The following is a 22,979-nucleotide window of genomic DNA, read 5'->3' as shown; positions in this document are numbered from 1 at the left end:
GTCAGTGGGAAGCTGTAAAGACTCATCTCTTGGACAAGGGCATCACAATAGTGACCGTAGACAAATGTGGGACAGGAATCTTAAGTTTCAGCAGCAACTTCTAGACAGTTGTCATCATATTTCAGAGGGGGGAAAAACAAAGAGGCCTCAGCTAAAGAGTGCTGAAATATTCATTTTGTACTAGCACAGTCCTGATAACACAGGTCATTTCCCTCACATGATCTACACAATTCAATCTGTACCATACATATGAACAACAGTGAGACATACAAATTCTAATACTTTATTACTTCGACCTCAGCTTTTCAGACTTTTGTTTAATACCAGAATATACCTATAGGTTGGCTGTAGGAAAAATGTAATTGAAAGGAGGCATATGTGCTGGACAAACCTAATCATACTTTAGGCCAACTTCTTCACAAACATCTCCCTGACAAAGGAAAGCCTACAAAAGAACCTAATTACTTGAGGTATTTGGAGGTTTAAACAAATGCACAACCTTATCCCAAGTCTCTAGCAAATTAAATATGTTAATCCTCAGTCTTTATTGAGATGCAACATAAACTTGTAAAACTAATTTTGGAAAATCGTCATGAAAATCTTCAAGAATCATGTAAAAGCAGGGTTACACTTAAGCATATCTGCAAGCTTTGGACAAAAGACTGAAGTCAAGCCTAACTACCATCAAGACATTTGGGCTTTGTTAAGTTCACAAGGCACAACCTGAATACCTGTTTATCTGCTGACTGTATTTTTGTGTGTGTATGTTTGATACAGGGTCAGATACTGCATTTTCACTGAGGACTGACTTACCTGCATGGTTTAATTTTGGTCTGATGTGCTGCTTACAAATTCACATTAGCCTGACTAACTGCCTAATGTGGCTACATTTCCTTCACCTCCTTGAACATCTACGAGGTTTAATCATAAAACATCAGGATGGTTTATAAGTAACGAAGTTAGGAGGTTGATGATGCTGTAAATTATGCCTGCCCTTGAGGACTGCACTGATTTGATTTCTCAAACTCTATAATGATCACATTTCTTTGCATATACCTAGCCTCAGCAAACAGCTAAGGTAAGTGCAGTTCCAGTGCAGAATACTAAATAGTTTTGTTCCACTGCCACCTGTCAAAAGTTAAAAATGTAATCAAAGATGCAGAATTACTGAAGTTGCTAAGTCTAAATGAATGTTCATTACAAAAGAACTTCTGAATAGAAAGTAAGGCCAGTGGGCACTTCCAAATGATGCTGCAAGGAGAGGTCTGCTCGTAGTTACAAGTGCACATGCAGTTAAAGTGGACATGCACATCTGGCATGTCATAATATTTCAAGTGTGTTTTTAAATGCCCATTAAAATGGCTACAAAATACAATATTTTTTCCTCCCACAGATTGAAAAAGCTTCTTGAACAAGAAACAGCATATCAGGCAAAAAAAGAGAAGGAAAACAACAAGAAAATAGCTAAACTGAAAGAAGAATTAACTAAACTGAAATCTTTTGCTTTAATGGTGGTGGATGAACAGCAAAGACTCACTGAGCAGTTGAATCAACAAAGTAAAAAAATTCAAGAACTAACCACTTCTACAGAGCAAGCACATGAGAAGCTGGCTTTTGCTGAAGCAAAAATTCAAGAAGAGAAACAGAGAGCCAGCAGGCTGGAGGCTGAACTTCAAGCCCAAAGCAGTAAGATTTCCCAAGACCAAGAAGCAATGATGGCCAAACTAACCAACGAAGACAGTCAGAATCGCCAGCTCCGGCTGAAATTAACTGCTCTCAGCAGACAAATCGATGAGCTGGAAGAGACCAACAAATCTCTACGAAAAGCAGAAGAAGAACTGCAAGACCTAAGGGATAAGATAAATAAGGGAGAGTGTGGCAATGCCACACTTATGACTGAAGTAGAAGAACTACGGAAACGACTGCTGGAGATGGAAGGAAAAGATGAAGAGCTCATAAAAATGGAAGATCAGTGCAGAGAGCTTAATAAAAAATTAGAAAAAGAAGCATCACAGAGCAAGAACCTTAAAGGGGAAGTCGATAAACTTAACAAAAGAATTATGGAGCTGGAGAAACTAGAAGACGCTTTCAACAAGAGTAAACAGGAATGTTACTCCCTGAAATGCAATCTAGAAAGGGAAAAAATGTTAACAAAGCAGCTGTCCCACGAGCTGGATGGTTTAAAAGCTAGAGTTGGTGAGCTTGAAGCAATTGAAAGTAAGTTAGAAAAAACTGAGTTTACACTCAAAGAAGATTTGACAAAGCTGAAAAGCCTAACAGTGATGCTTGTGGATGAAAGAAAAACTATGGGAGAAAAAATAAAGCAAACAGAAGAAAAGCTTCAAGCTGCAACTTCTCAGCTTCAGGTGGAACAAAATAAAGTGATGTCGGTTACAGAAAAACTAATTGAGGAAAGTAAAAAGGCACTGAAATCAAAATCTGATGCAGAGGAAAAAATGTCCAGCGTGACGAAAGAAAGAGATGAACTGAAAAACAAACTCAAAGCAGAAGAGGAGAAAGGAAGTGATCTTGTTTCCAAAGTGAATATTCTAAGAAAAAGACTCCAATCACTAGAAGATGTTGAAAAAGAGTTTCTTAAAAGTAAACTTAAGGATGGTACTAAATCTAGCACCTCCTTGCAGCAGGAAAACAACATAATCAAAGAGCTTTCTCAAGAAGTTGAGAGGCTTAAGCAGAAGCTCAAAGAAATGAAGGCCATAGAGGATGACCTTATGAAAACTGAAGATGAATTTGAGTGTCTAGAACGAAAATATGTCAATGAACGGGACAGAGCCAAGCTCCTATCAGAGGAGCTGGAAGCTGTGAAAATGGAAATGGCTAGGTATAAATTAACAGAAAAGGCAGAGTCCAATCAGGAGCAGCGCCTTTTTAAGAAGCTTAAAGAAGAGGAAGCTAAATCCAGTCATCTTTCCAGAGAAGTAGATGCACTGAAAGAAAAAATGCATGAGTACATGGAAACAGAAGAGCTAATCTGCCACCTCCGAGGCGATCATTCAGTCTTACAGAGGAAACTTCTCCAGCAAGAAAACAAGAACAGGGACTTAGCGAGAGAGATGGAAAGCCTCAGGAAAGAGCTGGAGAGGTACAGATCCTTCAGCAAGAACTTCAGGCCTGGTCACAATGGAAGGAGAATGTCTGATGTGCAAGTTTTTTCTAAAGAAATCCAAACTGATCCAGCAGACAATGAACCACCCGATTACAAAACGCTCATGCCTTTAGAGCGAGTCATAAATGGGCAGCTCTATGAAGACAGTGATAATGAGGACAAAGGCAATAATGAGGAGGAACAAACAGCGGCTTTCAAAAGCAACTCATCCACTGTCAATGCCATAAACAAAAAATTATGGATCCCGTGGATGAAGTCCAAAGAGAGCCATCCTCAAAATGGAAAGATACATACAAAGCAAAATGGAAACTGTGCACAGACTGGAGATCTAGTGCTAAGCCATACACCTGGCCAACCTCTTCACATAAAAGTAACTCCAGATCATGGACAGAACACAGCAACCCTTGAAATAACTAGTCCTACCACTGAAAGCCCTCACTCCTACAAAAGCACAGCGGTTATACCCAACTGTGGCACTCCAAAGCAAAGAATAACCATTATTCAAAACGCCTCCTTAACACCTGTAAAATCGAAAGCAGGAGAAGGTTACACGACCCCAGAGCACGTAATTTCTCCTATTACTATGACTACTTTTGCAAGATCTCAAACGCCTGAATCGTGTGGTTCTCTAACTCCTGAAAGAACAATGTCCCCTTTGGCTTTACCCGGCTCAAGTTCTCAGGAACAAACTCTCTCCCCGGAGCCTTTGGAAATGGGAGCCAAGCACGCTGTTTTTAGAGTATCCCCAGACAGGCAGTCATCATGGCAGTTTCAGAGATCTAACAGTACAGGATCAAGTGTAATAACTACTGAGGATAACAAAATCCACATTCATTTAGGAAGTCCTTACGTCCAAGCTCTCACCAGTTCCAAGCCCATCAGCCCTTGTAGTCCAGTGCAAGACAACAGAACTCCAGCACTAGCCAATGGCCTACCCAATAAGCCCACCAATAAAATCACCAGCAGTATTACTATCACACCAACAGCCACTCCTCTTCCACGGCAATCACAAATTACAGTAAGTAATGTCTATAACTGACCCCCATCCATGCTGAGCACCCTTACCAGCAACCCATCCCGTTTTTCATCCCAGCAAGAATTATTTGGAACAGCCTCTTTACTTTGGGAAAGATCTGTGCATGAACTACAACGGTATATGGAACTAACGTTAAGTTTTGCCTGCTTAGTGTTATCAAGTGTGCACTTACTGTATATCTTCTCATTAAAATACAGTTATGTAAAATATTTAGTCTTACACTTGTATAAATGCATCTTTATGTATTGCCATTTTCAAAATAACTCACATTACTTTTGACTGCAACTTGCCTTGGTGAAATATTTTAACATTACAAAAAACAGTAAATAATTGATTATTTTCATCATTGCTTGCTGAATATTTTTGTTTGTTATGTGTGGTTTGTATTTTTCTGCATGTATGGTAGAATTTGAATTAAGCCATAATACTGCCTGCTAATTTCAAATAAGACTTAATTCATTATCTCCCCTGCTATTCCCAACTCCTCCGAGCCCTCTCATTTCAGATAATTATCAGTACATCACACACAAACACTCAAAATATTATGTATTGTATCTCAGTACAAATTTATGATGCATACGTGATAAGTTCCAGAGCACAACTACCACTCTTCCTCCCTATCTTTTTTAACACTGTTTGGTTAAAACTTTTTTTAAACTTTCCTGTAAACTTTCTAATATGTGAACTGAGTTCAGAAGCTTGTATCACAAAATATTTCTCCCCAAACAAGGGGTTTTTTTCCAATACAACAGAAAAATTGCAATCATTTAGGTATGCTGTAAAACAACAAACAGCAACACTTACATTCATAAACAATAATTCAGATGAATGGATTTGACCATAATATTCAAATTTCATCTAAGCTCTTAGCCATCAGTTTGAAATGCAATATACATCACACAGGTCCACTGAAAAAGAAACAAGAGTACCAAACCATGGCATACCTTCATGTTTTTCACATAATAGGCAGAGAAAAGTTGATAGGAGCATTATGAAGCAATACTACATCAAGTCTCCAAACACGTAGGCCTCTAGGTCCGGGATAAATAGGACTACCACACAAAATGGACAAAACAGGTTAAGGTATTTCAGTGATGGTTACATATTTGTGCCTAAGAGAAGGACAGAAATGTAATCAATTCTGTTCTTTACACATGTGCTTCACAGTCATTTTTAACCTCCTAAAAAATACTGCTAGTGGTAGATCAACTTCACACTGAATGCAAATCAGTCCAGAAGACCTGGAATGCCCTTTCAAACATCTATTTTTCGCAAAGGCTGAACACCGCAAATCTAAATTGTAACAGTTGCTCTTATTCTCAAAAGTTAAATGCCTAGATACTTATTGCTTTTGAGGGGGTGCTATTTAAAAAAAAAAAATTAACCTTCTTATCAACAAGGAAGTTTGCGAGTAAGCAGAAAGTCCCCATTCGTTAAATCCTTATCTTTATTCTGCGTATATTACCCACAGAAAAAAAATATTTCTGCAGTATAACTCAGCAACAGATTCAGCAAAGAACTTTGGCACATGCTTTCACATAACAAGGGGACTTCTATCATTTTAAGTCTTTTTGATGGACAGGAATCTAAATGTTTACAACTGCAGATAATAACTGCTTTTAGAACAGTTTCTATTCAAAATCAAAGTCCACTACCTACACACAATTTTTCCTCAGTAAAATTAATGGGAAGAAAAAATATTAAATCACAAGATATGTGATAGAAATGGATATAAACATATGTATTACAGTTGAACAGTGGCAATTTTAAAAAACAAAATGTGGACCTGCACAAGCCTATCTTAATGTCAGACATAACCTGAAGGCTTCCTAAGAGGTCCTTTCTCCTTTTTTTGTCTCACTTGATCTCCATGGCTGCACAAGTGAGATCTAAGATCTGGGTCAGAAGAGGTGCATATTCATACCGTACAAAGCATACTTCAACTCACACCAGCTTCAGCAAAAGTTACTGACCAAGACAGCAGCCAAGTCTGGCAAGTCAAGATTATAGAAATTTTAGCATGTGTTAACTATATGAACAAGTTCCTTAACTATGTTCAGGTTGCACATTCTTAACCCCCAGGCTCAGTCAAACCCAAAAAGTGGTACATGTTCTCTGCACTTCTGTTCTTTGGGATACTGCATATCCTGCTGATCCATACCTGAGATCTCTGCAGGAACACATTACAAGCATGGTACTGAATTACTGTGTTTGAAGTACCCACTTGCCAGCATACCAACAGACACCAAATTCTCCAAAAATTAAAGGATTAACAGTCGTTCTCCAGAGGCACTAATATTTTCTTCAGTTAGACTTAAAAAGCTTGTAGAAAAAAAATAATTTCATATCTGCCTTCCAAAATACACAGAAATGTGTTGATCATTAACCACCTGGCCATCAATTACAACATCTTATAAAAGAAAAGCACAAATCAGGACATAGCAATAAGCACACTTAGTCCTTTGGACAATGACCAAGCTATTATGAGTAAGGACATTCAGACTTTAAAGCTAAGTTTTGAATACAAAACCAAGGTGAGAGTTCACACCATTTATAAGTTTAATCATTAAACAGGACAGTAGTTCTGTCCCTGTCTTAAACTGGTAATGCTTTATTAGTAACTGCTCAATTACCAAAAGACAAAGGAAGCAGCCACTCATGACCATTAACTCCAAAGGAAGAAGCATCAGCACTGCATGTAAATGAAAATGCTACATTTCCTAAAAACACACCTTGATTAAGGGATGCTTACATTCCCCTACTGATAAAACATTCTTTGTGCAGATCTTAATTGACTTCCCAGCACAGTTTCTGTCAGTCATTTCCACAGATGAAAAATGAAATAATTATTTTGCCTGAAAATAAGGTTTGCAGAATAAAACAGGTTCTTCCTCTTCAGATTCCCAAGATCCATTTCAAAGCACCAGGCAGAGAAAATAAACACCTGGATGTTATTTGCTGAGAGCTGAAACTTAGCTGTTTAAACAGAAACAAGTTAGCTGTAATTTTATCATAAAATAGCAAATCGAAAGCACAGCTTAAGGACTCAAATTGCTGATATACAAATTAACTTCAAGTTGTTCAGATCATCACTCCATATTTAAGATTATTTCCATTTTGCTGAGTGGGAATATCCACCTGCTTCCTTGGCAGACAAAGAGAAAACAGCAAAGAGAAATTTTAATGATTTATCTGCAAATTGATTCAAGCACTCTGAACAAAAATATCAAGCATAATCATACTAAAATTCAAGTAAGGAAGCTTTTCTAGGAATTTCAAGCATTCCATAAATGGTAAGTATGGCTGTTAATTTGGAGGCTGAGATGCTTTTCCTTTCAGCATTTGCTCCAAAGCCTGAAGTCTGATAGGTATGTAATGATTCATTTGAATGTTAAAGGGAAATAGGGTTGCATGGTGAGCAGCAAATATCAGAGGGATTAAACTGTGAAAGAGTGTAAAAGCAGTTTTCAGCAGATCATAATATCAACCCTTCTCTTTTCCAAAACCCTTGGCAAGCGTCTCCCCTCAAGTCTAAAAATCTACTCTTTTCCCCAGATGTTAAGTTCCCAGGAAAAGAAAGAGAGGATTAACAGTTTAAAAAATGACAGCACTTACCAGCCCACCTTCCTGCCCCTTTTCAATTTTATTTCAGTGAGTAATCAAATGGACACTAGCAAAGGCAACACAAACACTTTGGTGCTTAGCATTTTTAAGCCATTCTTTTTATGTGAATTAATATTTCAGAAGAAATACTTGCAATTTTTGTCCTTGCAGGGAAGATGGATGAGGGAAGGGAAGGGAAGGAAAAGGAGGAAAAGCAAAAAGAGAATAAGAAGCAATAATGGTAATCTGAGAGCAAAGTGCCCATAGTATAGTATTTCAGGTTATTTAAAAACTGCCTGTAAGTCACTAATTAAGAAACAGAATTGACAAAAATTACAGGAGCAGCCAGCTAATCTTCCTGATCCAAACCACTGTAGACAATATGGTGTCTGGGGACAGAATGTAAGGCTGTAATAAAAAAAAAAAAGATCTGTATGTAAGCATTTCATGCAAAGCTTAAGAAGGCGTGCTCCTCACACTGGGGAAAAAAATAATGAGAAACAGAACTGTACAGCACTACTTTCTGAATAAGACTGAATGGATGCTGCAGGGTTAGGTGATGGAAACGGAGTAACCATCTGCAGGATGACTTTGTCCCTAGGAAACAGACACTGAGACAGGCAAAACAAAAACTGACAACTGCCTAATCTCCAGGCTTAAGCAAAAACCAAAACATTATGTTACCAAGAAACAGAAGAAAGAAAGATCTTATGGTTCAAGTACAGCACAAGTGGGTATATAGAGATGTTTTAAAATTAACACCAAGTACTGTAAGTGGGAAATTGCTCAAAAAAGAAAAAAAGACCAATCTCAAAAATTTAAGCAGCACGAAGTGCTTTCACAAATTTGCAGCCAGTAGCCCCAAGATGTAGCTGAATTCTCTCTGTGCTGTACACAGCACATCAGCCAATGACCCATCATATTGTGGGCACCCAGAAAGCCTCAAATATCAGAGTTGACAACTGAATATGATTCTCTTCTGACCACTAAGCAAAGTACTCTCAAGAAGCAAATTCTGAGTACAAGAGGAAAGACTTCTTTCATTCAGTGTCTCTCCACTTGCCACACAGTGCCTTGACCTCACAGGGTCCTCACAGTGGGATGGGCAAAAGAAGCTGCCTTCCCTTTCCCACCCCTGCCACAACCTATATCACAAAATATTGCCCTTTCAGTTATGCTGTCACCACTGTTCAGGAAGGCAGTATTGTGAGGCAGGTCAAGAAACTAACTTCGATTAAAAATAAATAAATAAAATCAAAACCCCCACACTCCACAAATTTCATTAAAGAAAAAAAAACAACAAACAAAATCAAACAAAGAACCCCAACAAAGTAGAATCCCGTTCACAGCACAGCTTTGCAGAAGAGTTTACATCAGCATAACTGAAGGGACAAGCAAAAAGGGAAAAGGATGAGCACTTTATACTGCAATCGCTGCCAAAGCCCTGGTCCCTTCACCTTTGATACTACCACTATTGTCTGACGAGATACAATCTAGGATGCATATACATCACACACAGCACTTCAAATATACAACAAACATTTATCAGTCCCATTAACATCCTTCTGGATCTCTTTTGTGAGAGAAGTTAACTGACTTGTGCAAAATATGAGCATGACAACATGGATTGTGATTAGTATCTATATTTCCTTATCCTTTATCGCCTCATACTCAAGCCACTATAGATCATGTTTTATCCCGTAGAAACATCAATCTTAACTGGATAAAAGGCAGACAGTTTTTAATTTTAATTATAATACTTACATATATTAGAAAAATTATATATATATTAAAAATAGGACTCTGATTAACACACCTTTTTACGTGGCCCTCCCAGAGGAAAACAGCCTGTTCACAGCCAGAGAAAAAGCCACAATGGTAAAAGCAGAGGGTTCTTTTTCCTTCTCCATGCAGAACGCATTAGAGTCCAATCTGGTTACCCGTGTAAACTTTTTCAACATATATATTCACTAACGTGGGAAAAACATATTCAAAGCTTTTGAACAGTCGATATGAAGACATTTTCACATTAAAAGCTGTGAGTGGGTGCGAGCACAATTCCAAACATCTCTAAAAACTGCATAACTTAGCAATACCAAAACACAAATATCTCTACCTGCCCACAATCTGTACAAAACGATACTCATTGTCAAGAATCTTACTCAATAAATGGGAGTGCAGCTTTAAACCAAGTGAAGTGATGATCCCACACAATTGTATTATGTCTAAAAGCACTGACAGCTGAGCACCTGCAGAAGCATTTAAGTGCCGGCACCACCCTCTGCAGGACAGAATTACTCTTGCAGCGTGTTTAGGACTCAGTAAAACGGCCACACACCACTTCTGCTCCCAGGGACCCCCAGGTGCCCTAACGAGGTGCCCGAGACCCCTCTGATTTTCAAGAGGCAAAGGGAAGACAACTCACAGCAAACAACTGTTCATTTCAGAGAACCACCAGCTCCATGATGATGCTGGTAAACCAGCCCCAGGGAAATCCTTGTCCTAGGGGAGCTGACCCACAACATAACCTTACCTCTCCCTGCATACATTTCCCACTGTAGACATGTCCCAAGGAAAGCAAGGCACATAAAAGAATTTTAGTAACTGGGAACACAACTTCTGCCTCCAATCCCACTTCTTTTCCCCGCTACCAGCAAGTACATTTAAGCTTGGTATTCAGAAAATAAGAGTGCAGTGACACATTTGAGTACATTAGTGGAAATTGTGTCACATATACAGAAATAATTTCTAATATTAATACAGATTTTTCTGTCAGATGTGTCATATTATTGAAATCAAGAGTGCTGTAATAGACCAAATATCAGCAGAAGAGAAGACACAAAAAACTGAGGTTAAAAGGGACCTCAGGACATTTTCCAGCCTATTCCTTTAGTATAACTTGACTTAAGCCCTTCCAAACAAAAACCTGGCTTATATGGTTCTAAGAAACTTCTGCAATGACAATTTCACAGTTACCCTGGGAATCTGCAACAGGGCTGAAATAACTTTGCCATTAAGAAGCTTGCTAATTCCTAAAGTAAATTGATCTTGCTGAAATTGTAATGCAGTATTTGCTTTCCTATCCCCCCACTGGACTTTGAAAACTATTTTCTCTGCAACAGACTTTCACATATTAGAAGACAATTATCATGTCTTTTCTCAGTTTTGTTTTCTCCAGATTAAACAAACCCAACTGCTCTCCCACTTAATGGCTCAAGTACTACAACTATACAAGATAACTAATAATTTGCCCTCTGCTGAGCTGTTTATAATGTGACAATGCAGTGAGCCAAGCCAGACAACCCTCTGGCAAAGGTCCTACCAATTGCAGAAAGTGTAAGGATTATACTGCTCCTGCTTGCACATCTCAGTATAGTCACCCACACAAGTGGGTTACACAAAACGAAATGCAGAGCAACTGAGACTTCTCACTTTGGACTCCTAGAAGACAAATTACAGGACCTAGTGAAAGACAAATACAGAAAAGGAAATATCTGAATGCCCTGTGCAGTTGAGGATGCCTAACCGGAAATTTCAGCCAAAGCTATCGGGTTTGGAGACCAAAGGGAATATTCGTGTTTATCACTTAATCTTAGCTCATTCTCACTTGCAGACCTGTCTTATGTTCTGACTGCATTCAACCATCCAGAAACAAGCTTCAGTCTGGCAAGAGGCATGTTTGTACACACACAGATATGTGGTCTTCAGTGTAAAGGATCTTCAGCACCACTCTCTGGCCACTATCACTAAAGCTGAAAACTACACTCGCTCAGATTTCTTAAACTAAAAATTTAAGCAGTGAGAAAGAACCTTATCTAAAGCTATTTCTCCTTGATCAAATTATACAATGACTGTAGAAAGGCAAATAAAAAAACTTACAGCAGAAGTACCACATGCTCCCCCCTATTTAAATGAATAAAGTTCAAACAGGAAGCAAAGCTTTCAGAAGGAAAAAGAAAAAATTAGTACCAAAAGAAGAACCACTTTAACAGCACAGAAACAGAAATATTTTCTCTCCCTGACACTCCCACAGACGCTTGCCTTAGCCCACTCCCCAGAAAGCAATCACTGTATTGTGTTACAATATCTGATGGCCCATATAAATAAAATAAGCCACCTCTGTGCCCGTGGGGGAGGGAAAAAGGTGTATATATATGTATGTATATATATCCTGGTATTTCAAAGAATGCTTTCTCAGTTGGCTTCCTGAAATTAAGAAGGGCTATTTTCACAGTTATGTGTGAGAAGGTCACAATTGTCACCTGTGCAGTATCTGTCCCCACTCCTGAAGTACCTGCTTCACCTTGAGACAACAAACACATCCTCTGTGTATGAGTTCTCATTCTAACACCCTTTATTCTGCCAATTCCTATTACAGGTGATTGATGTCTACTTCAGAAGTTAATTGAAAAATTAAGTTAAAAGATCCTTATGAAAATGCAGCTTTCTTGATTCTTAGATCATTGCTTGTCTTGAAAATTAGATTTAACTGCTTATTTCTACAACTGTAAGCACTGTGGACAAAAACTTTGCTATTTTCCGAGTCTACTGCCTTAAACTAGCATGGTGCTGTTATATTTACAGACAGGCATACCACATAATCTTATAATTTAAAAAACTGGGATGGTTTAATGTCTTTGGGGTTAATTGTCTTTGCTATTACAGCAATTACTTACTGATGCTTACCTAACTGTGTTTAGACACATTAAGTAAAAGAAAACTGCACAACTCAGATAGGTCGCTCCCAGGTAACATTTTGTTTCTAGGGATGTTTCAAGAGCACTAATGCAAACAAGGCATTTCCAGAACATGAACGGCAACTCAGCTTGTTTTTTGAAGGATAAACATATCTTATTTCCTCTTCTATTCCTTGGAATGATAGCAGACATAAAAAGTGGCCTACATATGGGAACTCAAGGAGCAATAACTAAACAGCAATGATGAACACAGAGCCAGAAAATTCAGAATACTAAGGAGAGTCCAAAAAAAATAGGGAGACTAAAACCCATTCCTCTTGAAGGTGAAAATAAATTGGTAGAAAGGGTGCATACACTCGAAGAGATTCTTGGTATGCACACAGATTTCCCATACCTAGATAAGAATTAAAAATCAAATTGAAAAAGCCCACCAAAATCTACCTATAGGGTTTTTTTAGTCATTCAGGTCTGTCCAAAAAACAAAACAGACATCCTAAGGTACAAGCATGCCACAGCCAATGTATCTGCTTATGTGCCTCTATACTAACCAGTAGGGAAGGAACTAGGAGGACTGCACAAGCAGCTTCAGTACACGTACAACTAAACCAATGCAGAATTTTATATACAGTTACTTCCAAGTGCTTTCCAGACTCCTTGTGCAAACTATAGGCCAGGGTATTTTCACACCTGACTTCCCACTGATTTAATAAAACCTTAGAGCCTAAATACTATTTAGATGCACAAAAACTTTAAGAATCTGGACCTACAAATATCTTCTTGAAGTACTAACACAGTTGTTCAATCAATTACAGACAGAATACTCCAACCACTTTTAATCTTATGCAATCTCTGAACTGGAACACTTCTCAGAAAAAAACCCCAAAACCAAACAACCAAACACAACTCTTTCTTGGAGATACAATCACACTTCAGTACACAAGACTCTACATAGATATTTTTATCTATTCATCTCAATATACATAGAAAATTATGGTTAATCTAATTCTTTTTGTAGTTGGGACACAGACACGTTTTCTGTCATCTCTCTAATTACATCAGTCTCTAATTACTAGTAGCCTGCTAGTAATAGCCCACCCAAACATTTTATTCTCAATTCTGTGCCTCATCTACCAGGCCACATCACACAGCCAGAGGTAAACTCTTCCAACTCATTCCTCAAGGGAAGCCATATGGCAGTAACATAATTATCCCCTCCAACATCAACCCCTTCTTTCTTAACACGTTTCCTTTGGGAACTGAAGCAAAATGCTTTTTGGTTTGGGGGTGCATACTAACAATACGAATGTTAACATTCAAGACTGTAATGAAAATGCATGTTAATTTTTTTTATTCAGCATTTAACGACAAGTTTCAGTCCAGTTTAAGTGAAAACGCCGTGGTGCGGTGCAAAAGGAAAACTTCGCTGCCACCTAGCGGTAAAAAATCTTTAAGAATACGGCAAAGAAAAAGGCATCTCCTTTTTTCCTATTCACTTTCAAAGTCAAACTCTTTCCTTTCTCAATACACTAAAAAAGAAAAAAAAAAAAAAACGAAAAAAAACCTTGAAACTTTCCGATTTTAAAATAAAAATATGAAACACGTTTTACTCAGACTACATATATCATCTTTGGTAGTGACCAGCAGTAACTGCTTACAAACTTTTAAGACAGAGTACTAAACCCAGCCTCTAGCAGTCTACAACTTAGAGTCATCCACAGCTGAAATCCACATCACATCTTTGTGTTTAGCAGTCCTTGATGGATGCCACGAAGCAGTCTAAACTCTCTCCAAACCAATTTATATCATCACTCAAAAATTGTTCCAAAGAGTTTCACAGCTCATTAACAAGGGAAAATACTTTCCACATACCTTTAACCTACCTTCAGTGGATGCCCTCTCAGGCATCTGAGAACTTCCCTATGGCTAGATTTCTGCTGTTTATTTTTCTCACCACAATCTATTTCCCAAACTTGCAAAGGCCTAGTGTATGTTATTAATCTTCATGCAGAAAACATTCCATAAGTGTCAGCCTTTGCCACATTTTCTTCATTTTTCCTCTCCATTCAGCTGTTTGGACAGAACTCTGCAAAACACTTACAATGTAGGCATGGTTTGGAGTTACACACTAAAAAAATGACAGGTTTGATTTTTTTCTTTTCCTAGTAATTCCTAACTGCCTGCTACTTTTTTAATAATTGCCAGTCGCTGAGCAATGAGGACAATTTAGTGACTCCAAGATCTTGTGTTCTGAGTGACAATAGATGTCACTACTGTATGGAACTAGTTTTCCCTACATATACTATTTTTAATTTGCTAACACTGAACTGATACACATTTTTATCACGTTCTTACTCAATACCATGAACTATCAGCTCTGCTTCTAATAACCTCCCTTTTACACCATATGCAAATGTTATCATTTCAGTACTGTCTTTCCATGCAGTTTGTGAACATGTTGAATACCAGAGTGTCTCAGGTTTAGATGCTGTCTCCACAATACTATTAAAACTAGGTCTCTGCTCTGCTTTCTATCCCCTTTTAACCATGAGAACTTTCCTTCTTTTTCCACAGCTTCCACACAGACTTTGTTTCAAACTATACTCTTTTGTTAGAGACCACTATCAAGTCTTTTTTTTTTTAATCAAAATGTTACATGGTCACACCTGCAACAGCAAGTTAAAGGCTTTCCTATATCTTTCCCTTAGACATGGGTCAACCCAAACTACAGGAAACTTCTTGAACTTACAAAGCAGCCTAGCTGGATACAAACTACCTATGCCAAATGAACCTTCCTCTGGACCAGCTCTCAAGCTATGCCTCCAAATTTTTCCAGAGACAGATCCACAGTGTGGACTATTCAAACAATCCAATGCTACTGCCAATTTAACAGTTACGGTGCCTGGGAACATTCACAAACACTGCACAAACACTTGTTCATCATTAGACAATCTGACACCATAAATCTATATAACAATATCTAACATACTTGAATATTATCCTCGACAAGAAATGTGGATGTTTTCCCATCACAAAATTAGTAGCCATGTGGGTGAACATCTTATTTCTTATTGTCATTTTGATCAGTTCAGCAGTTATACTTCAGAATCTTTTGTGAAGCTTTACTCTAAAGTGGCATCACACTCCTCTGGCATCGCCAACAATTTCAGTGGTGGATTCCACACCACTAATAAGGATTCTGCAATTTTAAATATCATCTCCTTCAGAACTCTTAGAAACACACACACTGTTCTGGGAGATTGGTACTGTTCTATCTTTTTGTTCTCAAACTCCAATTAAACCCAGGTTGATTTTTTTTCTTTACTCATGATCCATTAAGCACAAACGTGATGTGCAAATTTTCACAAATTCCTCCATGAGCACATGCAATGATCTTATGTTGGCTCCGTTTTATCCCTCTGAGAACCCCTATCATATGCAATTAGCTACAGGTAAATGGCAGGCTCTTGAATTGTGATTTTTTTTTTTTAAGTAATTCCAGGCAGGAATTACTTTATGGTCGCTAGGAAGTTGTTTCCCAAACCTTGTTTTGATCTAGCTCATTCTTATTCATACTTAATCTACCAGAGTTTTGACACTGTTTTCTACTCTTCTAATTTGAGCACCATTTCCATTTCATGTTTTTTATAAAAATTCTTCATTGAAATTCTTTTACCCTGAGCTCGACTGAAAAAGGTATATAAGAAGGCTTATGGTACAAAAAGCTTTTCTATGAGTAGTGTGTGTTTAATCCTAGTTTCAGATAATGGTACCTTTTAAACAAGCTTCTTGCCTTGACAGTTCTTCACCCCTTTTAAGCACACATATTAACTTTTTTTTTCTTGTATATTTATCTCTTTGCAATTAAATATGACTATGATGGATTCTGGAGGGAGAGTTCTCTTACAAATACATTAATTTTGTGTACACTGGTCACTGTCAAAGAATGATCTCTCATTCAACAGTATGAGCTAGGTATTGTCTGCTACTCAGGACTTAATCAAGACTTGCTTCTGCATGTGGAAGTTCTCTGATTATTCACGCAGAGGTGTCACACACTCACTCAGCTCCTGGGGCTGATGCTCTAGTCAGAGAACTGCCAGGAAACCCTTCTTATTTATAGTCTGGATTTCAATCCATTCAGATTCTTTGATATTCAGCAATCAAGTAGGTAAGTTAAATACAAAGCTTCACTCTCATCACCAACAAGATCAAGGAAGTTCAGACAAACAGTTCTAAGAGCAATGCATTCAGATTTACAAAGTGGAAAAGACATTAACAAGCTAATGCATTCCTTGTTTTCTCGGTTTATTTCAAGATCACCAACGCCTTCCGTCGGTCAGCTCCAACTCGGATCCCCAAACCAAAGCCTACCAGCACAACCAAAGCACCTGCCAAAATTCCTGCCGGGCACCTCAACAGACCACTCCAAGCCAGCACTGCTGGAAAGATACACATTATAAGGACTGTGTCTAAAACCTGCCTTCAAAGTGGAGGGAAAAGGTAAATGATTTTCTATGATCTATGACATTAAAATAGATTTAAGCAACCTGAATCTCAATAGCGGTTGTTTCCACTGGGGAAAAATCTGGAACTATCCACATGGTCAGCATATCTATGGCCACCAATCACAGGACATCAGGAGACAGTCAAATTCTTAGGAGCCAAAGGTAACTAACTGCATGTCTGCAGAGACCAAGCTATGCCCCCTTCTTTCTGGTGCAATTCCAGATTTTGGCACTCACAGTACAGAAGCACAGGAGAAACAAATAAGTTTCTACTATAAATTCCATTTTGACAAGTTCCATAAATAAAAATAGTAAGTTTGGCTCAGTAGATTTATAAAAATGTGGTCAATCACTTCAAGAGGGGTTGCAGGAGGTGTTGTTTTGTTTTCAAAGCTGGTCTAGTCAAGAAGTGTTTCAGTATGGATATCTTGTGTTCGGTAGTAAAGACAGAATGAAGAGAGGGATGGAGAAATCTGCTCTCATATAACACACTGAACTTAGAGAAATGCAGAGCTCCTTGTTGTGCCAAGCATCACTTTAAAAGCATGATTTGAAGATCAACAATTCTCTCGTTAATGATTTAACTAGCGTGATTATCTCCACTTGAATTCATGCAGATGTTATATTAGGGAAGCAGATGCAAGACTCAAGATGGATATTGTTTGCATTAACTATATAAACTTTCACCATCTGGACTGCAGTAATCAGATTTCGGCTCACTTAAACAGTATTTTGGAGCTGATCAAAATTAGTATCACGCTTAACAGAAAGTTGTGACTTACACAGAAGTGCAATTTTGCTCTTGTGTTCCTTCACAATCCTGACCTTCCTTTCAACTGCTCACATTCAAGTAAAATACGTAACTGCGTTCCTAGTGAAGGAGTTTATTTAAAAACTCTTTGCACAATCAGTTCTGGTTCATCCATGAGAGAATCTGCCTTTTTGCTTTTAAAAGACTTAAAGTTCTCTCAAAGTTTCCTTTCAGTCAATGCACTCAAAAAAAAACCAACTTTAGGAGAGACTCCATGCCCATTGTTTTCAATTTTCAGAAACGTAGAAATTGCTGCTCTGACAAGAAAATTTCTCACTGTTCAACAGAAAGTTAAAACTAACAGAATACTATTATTGTAAGGAATGTCTCCACAGGAATTGTGTAATACCAACTAACATGAGTTGCTGGTTTAGAATATAAAAATTCATTTATTTCTCTGATATTAATGTCTCCCTCATTCTTCTTCCCTAACAGAGTGCATTCCAACAGTCTAAATGGCTCAACAGATAATTCCTGGGGAAACTCCTTACACATAGGTGTTTCTTTAAGAACTGCCAAATCCTAATTCCTACGTAAAGCAAAAGCTGGTGGTGATCACAATTCCATAGCCAGAACTGCAGTCCTTTTCCTGAAGCAAGGAAAGATTTTGATGCACTCAGTTACCTGATTTTGCCCTTTTATTTCAAATCTAGAAGTTTAACTTAACCACTGAGACAGTACAACACATTAGCACTGCTGTGTGACCATTTTTGCAGACGTGTAAGAAACCTATGCTTCCCTCAACAGCTTCACAAGTTCTCTAGAAGTACTTAAGAAAAGGAAAAGTTTAGAAAGATCACTCTACTGAAAAATTATTTCAGCTTGTGTTACACAAGACACACCTGTGTCAAAATGGAGACATCAAAAAATTACTTTTTCATAATAAAAAGAAAAGGCTTCCAATTTTATTCATTAAATCTGCAGCTGTCAAGTTCAAGACTCCATGTCATGTATGTCCAGATCCAAATACAGCTCACAGAAGCACACCACTAAATATTCTGCAACTTGCAAAATTGAGTGTATATAAATGTGAAGAAACACAGAATTCAAACAGCAGCTGTCAACTTGGCATGCTTACCAGAGAGATCTTCAAATACATGACCAAATTCAATCATAAGGGACAGCAACTCATTGATGAGCCAGAAAAAAAAAAAGATGCAAACCTCTCCATATACAGGTGCACCAACAGATCTCAGCTCCAGTCAAGCACCAGCACTCCCACTGAATGCACTACAAGGAACAGTCTGCTTCTCAGTAGCTGCAAATCACACATTACAAATTGATGCTGCCTGGCATCCTTTATAGCCAGTCTACAGAAAGAAAAGAGAACCTCTGGCAAAAGAAATCAATTCCCACAACAGCATCCTTTGCTTTGGAGCCCACAGAACACTGCCAAATCATCTTCCATGGCCCCATATTATATTTCTCACCTATCTGTACTGCTGCCATACAAGAGTTTCTGACTTTTGCTCCTCTCTTGTGATGACATGGTTCATTTCTACCTGTGAGGAACACAGCCCACATAGACTCTTACTTAAGGATCTCAAACTGACAAACAGGGATACTACACTTCTACGGGATTAAGGGCGATAAAGAAAGCATAGAGAATGAAAGAGAAGGAGTGGTAACACAAAAGGAGGAAACTGGAAGAATTTCTGACAAATAGAGGTACATCCCTCTCCCTCAAACTGCTTGGGAGATGTGTCATGCTGGCTACAGGCAAGACACAGACATTTATAGTGCTGTGAGAAGTGCTCTTTCTGTTCATGGAGAGAAGAGGAAAAACTTGGTGTCCTTCACCAGTACAAAACAAACTCCTCATTATTCCCTATCCTCTCCCTTATAACTCTGAATGCAATATAAAAATCCTACTAAAGACTGGACAGAGTTGTGACACGATCTGGAAAAAGGGAGGTAAGGAAATCCTACAGTTGCATGAGATGGGGCATGTGTAACACTAAAAAACACTGCTAAGTAGAGAATAATCCCTAACCACTCTCTCCACACTTCTCCTCTCAAAGTTAAAGGTTGGATGAAGAAGTTATTGGGCAAGACTCTTTAGTTTGTGTCATGTGATAAGGTAAACAGATGGGTAATCCCTTCAGGGTTTTTTTCTTGGGTCTTGTGGGGGTTTTTTTACATCTATAAACCACCTGCAGTAGGGTAAACTTTCATGTCTCAAAGTGAGAGTAACTACTTTTAACCTTTAATATGGATTCTAAAATAATGATTTCCAATGATGTGGCCAAAAGCAAATTTAGAATTATTTATATATCCATATACTAGGATATACATTTATATGTATATTGTGTTTTCATACTCTTTAACTGAAGTGTATGAAAGATGTTCATACTCGTCTTAAAAGTAGCCTTTTCTAACTACAAGTTTCTAACTACAGGTTGCTAAAATCTAAGACACTTTTGAGGGCTGAGTTATTAGGAAGAATGTTCTGTTGGTCAGAATTTATTCTAGGGTTAATCATAAAGGATTTGGCAAAAGATCAGTGTTTAAAAATTACATTTCAAATTCTCTGCATCTACTGTTGGGGCAGAGATGCTATTTTAGAACAGGTCAAAAAATGAAGTCAAATAGTAAATTTTTTTTTTAATGAAACTTGATGTTTCACAGAGATAAAACTAATCAAGTCTGTAAAAGGTGCTCACTAATTCTCTTGTATTGCTGCTTACATTGTATATTGTAACCCCTGATTTCCTCTTTCATGCCAAATGATTTTAATGCATTTTACAGTATCCATAAGATACAGTACAAATTAACCTCTGATGTTTTACGTGAAAAATAGCTACACAAAATAAAAGTAACAGATGTTCTTACTTTACTGATGGCTTGTCTCAACTTAATCCAACAACAGGCTCCATAAAAAGAACCTGCCAACGAGTTTACAAGGTGGGCTATGGACAGCAGAGTATATGGTTTGCACAACTCTCACCTGTCATCATTATTTGTCACACATTCAAAGCATGTTCTTGGAGTAAGGTATATAGAGCTGGATTAGACACCTCCAGAAGTTATTTTCCACCTGAATTATTTTAGGAGCTCAAAAATGCAATTGCAAAAATCCCAAGGAGTTTTACACAACTGGAAGAGCTGTCATTCACAGTCTCGCCCCAAAGTCAGATGATTTATCCATTATGTCAAAATTTTATCATCAAAGTCCTGCTCTGTATCCAGCTTCTAGAAGAAAGCTGCCAACATTATAATAATCTGCTGATCACCTACCCCAAATGAAACCTGTGGTTGGGAGAATGTGCTGGTAGGTAGACTCTTAAGAAACATTCCTAATGAAGAGCATTTACCATGGGAACTGGAACTGCTTAAGGAACCTACATCAGACTAAAAATAAAAATGGAATGCCCAGAAGCCTTATTAGGGCTCATGACCCATCTTTATTACATACGTACAATTTTTATATTGTTTCCTCTCTAACTGTTCTCCAAGTTCCTTTTCACAGAAAATAAGCAACAATTATCAAAAATTCAAAGATCTGGAGTCTTCCCAGAGATGCAGATAACTCCCAACAACTCCCAATTTTTACCAATATTGTATTAAAAATAAATTTAAAAAATAATCAATCAAATAGGGCACTATAAAGCCTAAAGTCATTTTTGCTGCCTAGATCTACCTAAATTTCCATACTAAATCTCAACATTACAGATAAAGCACTTTACAGCCTGTGGTTGCAAGACACATTGAAAAAAGAGAAGTACAGGAAACAGATATTATAGGCATCAGAACAAAGAGACAAATCAGCCAGAGTACCATACTCCAAAGAGCAAGGGCTGGAGAAAAGCTGTTTAACTCCTGCTCTTTTACAGCAACACATGGCACATGACACACACCAAAGAGCACATGGGTGATGCTTTTCAAGCACCACAGGTATTTTCCCCTCCAAATGCTCTACTATGGATTAACTGTTTCCAAGGTCTGTAAGTAAGTTCACGTGTGACGGCAATGAACACAGAATACTCTGAGTTGGAAGGGACCCACAAGGAAAACACATTATGCAAAAGTCTTTCATCAGGTAAACTCGGTTTGGAAGAAAATACGGTTTAGGGGGACAGCTGTGAATTCAAAGCAAGAGGTTTTTTCCCTTCACCTGGCCCCACTTTTTAAACGTCGCTTAAATGCATTTTTGTTGAGTGGGTTCCTGTTGCTACCTAAGTACTTATATTTTCCTTTGCCTATCCATCGCCTATCCCAGGTCTGAGGGGCCAGAGATTAGACATCAACCAGCCGCCGAGATTTTGCTCTACAAGCAAACCCGCCATCGGTAGCAAGCAGGGGAAAGCAGACACGGGAGAAACAGCGAGTGAGAGTGGAAAACTTGCAGAAGTAAATTAAAAGCGGAGAAGGGAAAGGCGGGGGGCTGGAGGGAGGGGGGAAATAGAAAGGAAAAAAAAAACAAACGCAAAACGAAAAGGAAGGGGGGCCGGAGAGGAGATGGGGGGCTGGATCTCAGTAAAACTTGCTCCAAGGCCATGGTGAGGAGCGAGCTCCAGGAGGGGAATACCTGGAATGTCCCACCACGGCTCCTCCAGCGTGTCCCCCATGCCGCCACCGCCGCCGCGCGCCGCCGCGCCTGCGCACTGGCCGCGGGGCCGCGCCGGGGGCGGGGGGCGGCGGGGCTCGGGGAGAGAGGTTCCTTGGGCGAGCCTTACGGACTGTTCTCTAAAATAAACGTGGGCGTTTAAGATGTGAGGGCTTTGGTTTGTTTCTTTCTTTCTTTTGGGTTTTGTCTTTTTTTTTTTTTTTTAAAGTGAATAATGCAGACGAGGCGAGAAAAAGAGGAAAGGAGTAAAAAAAGTGTTACCCGCTCCCTCACAGCGCCCGTGTGATTGCCTCAACCCGGCTCTATACCGTAAAATACCTACTTTCTCGATTGAGATGTTTTACGTGAAGAGGTTGCGTGTTACCCGGGAACGGATGCTCTCGGCTCTTTGGGAGCCGGAGCCTGCAGGTTAAGCGAGGCTGTGTCTTTTCCCACAGGAGCCGTCCCGCTTAAAGTCTGGGCGTTACCTACTGGAGCACATCCCGAGTCAAGCCGTGGAAGTGAAACAGGAGTGTAAGGACTGGAATTTATCATAAGGCGGCACTGTTACTCCGTGTATAAACCGCTCCAATGGTCCTTCTGAACTTCCATCGAGAAACACTGATTGGTTTTCCCCTTTGAGGGTGCAGGTGG

General features: G+C 38.7%; 2 protein-coding genes across 4 annotated transcripts in view; one reads left to right on the top strand and one right to left on the bottom strand.

Annotated features, from left to right (window-relative positions):
• The window catches only part of FILIP1L (filamin A interacting protein 1 like), a 187,638-nt gene extending 167,023 nt beyond the window's left edge, over nt 1–20,615 (top strand). For all 3 annotated transcript variants that reach the window (XM_064644276.1, XM_064644277.1, XM_064644278.1), the window contains 3 exons: nt 1,394–4,145; nt 16,779–16,963; nt 18,215–20,615. In XM_064644276.1, coding sequence (XP_064500346.1) covers nt 1,394–4,145; nt 16,779–16,963; nt 18,215–18,305 — 3,028 coding nt within the window. In that variant the 3' untranslated portion in view covers nt 18,306–20,615. The remainder of the gene's footprint in view (nt 1–1,393; nt 4,146–16,778; nt 16,964–18,214) is intronic.
• CMSS1 (cms1 ribosomal small subunit homolog) overlaps nt 1–22,384 on the bottom strand; it is a 222,489-nt gene extending 200,105 nt beyond the window's left edge. The window contains exon 1 of the mRNA XM_064644288.1: nt 22,308–22,384. Coding sequence (XP_064500358.1) covers nt 22,308–22,347 — 40 coding nt within the window. The 5' untranslated portion in view covers nt 22,348–22,384. The remainder of the gene's footprint in view (nt 1–22,307) is intronic.
• Between the last annotated feature and the right edge of the window lie 595 nt (nt 22,385–22,979).

Source organism: Pseudopipra pipra, chromosome 2, assembly GCF_036250125.1.
Source record: "Pseudopipra pipra isolate bDixPip1 chromosome 2, bDixPip1.hap1, whole genome shotgun sequence".
Taxonomy (NCBI): Eukaryota; Metazoa; Chordata; class Aves; order Passeriformes; family Pipridae; genus Pseudopipra; species Pseudopipra pipra.
Note: the sequence above shows the minus strand (reverse complement) of the source record. Positions and strands in the feature narration are given on the sequence as shown.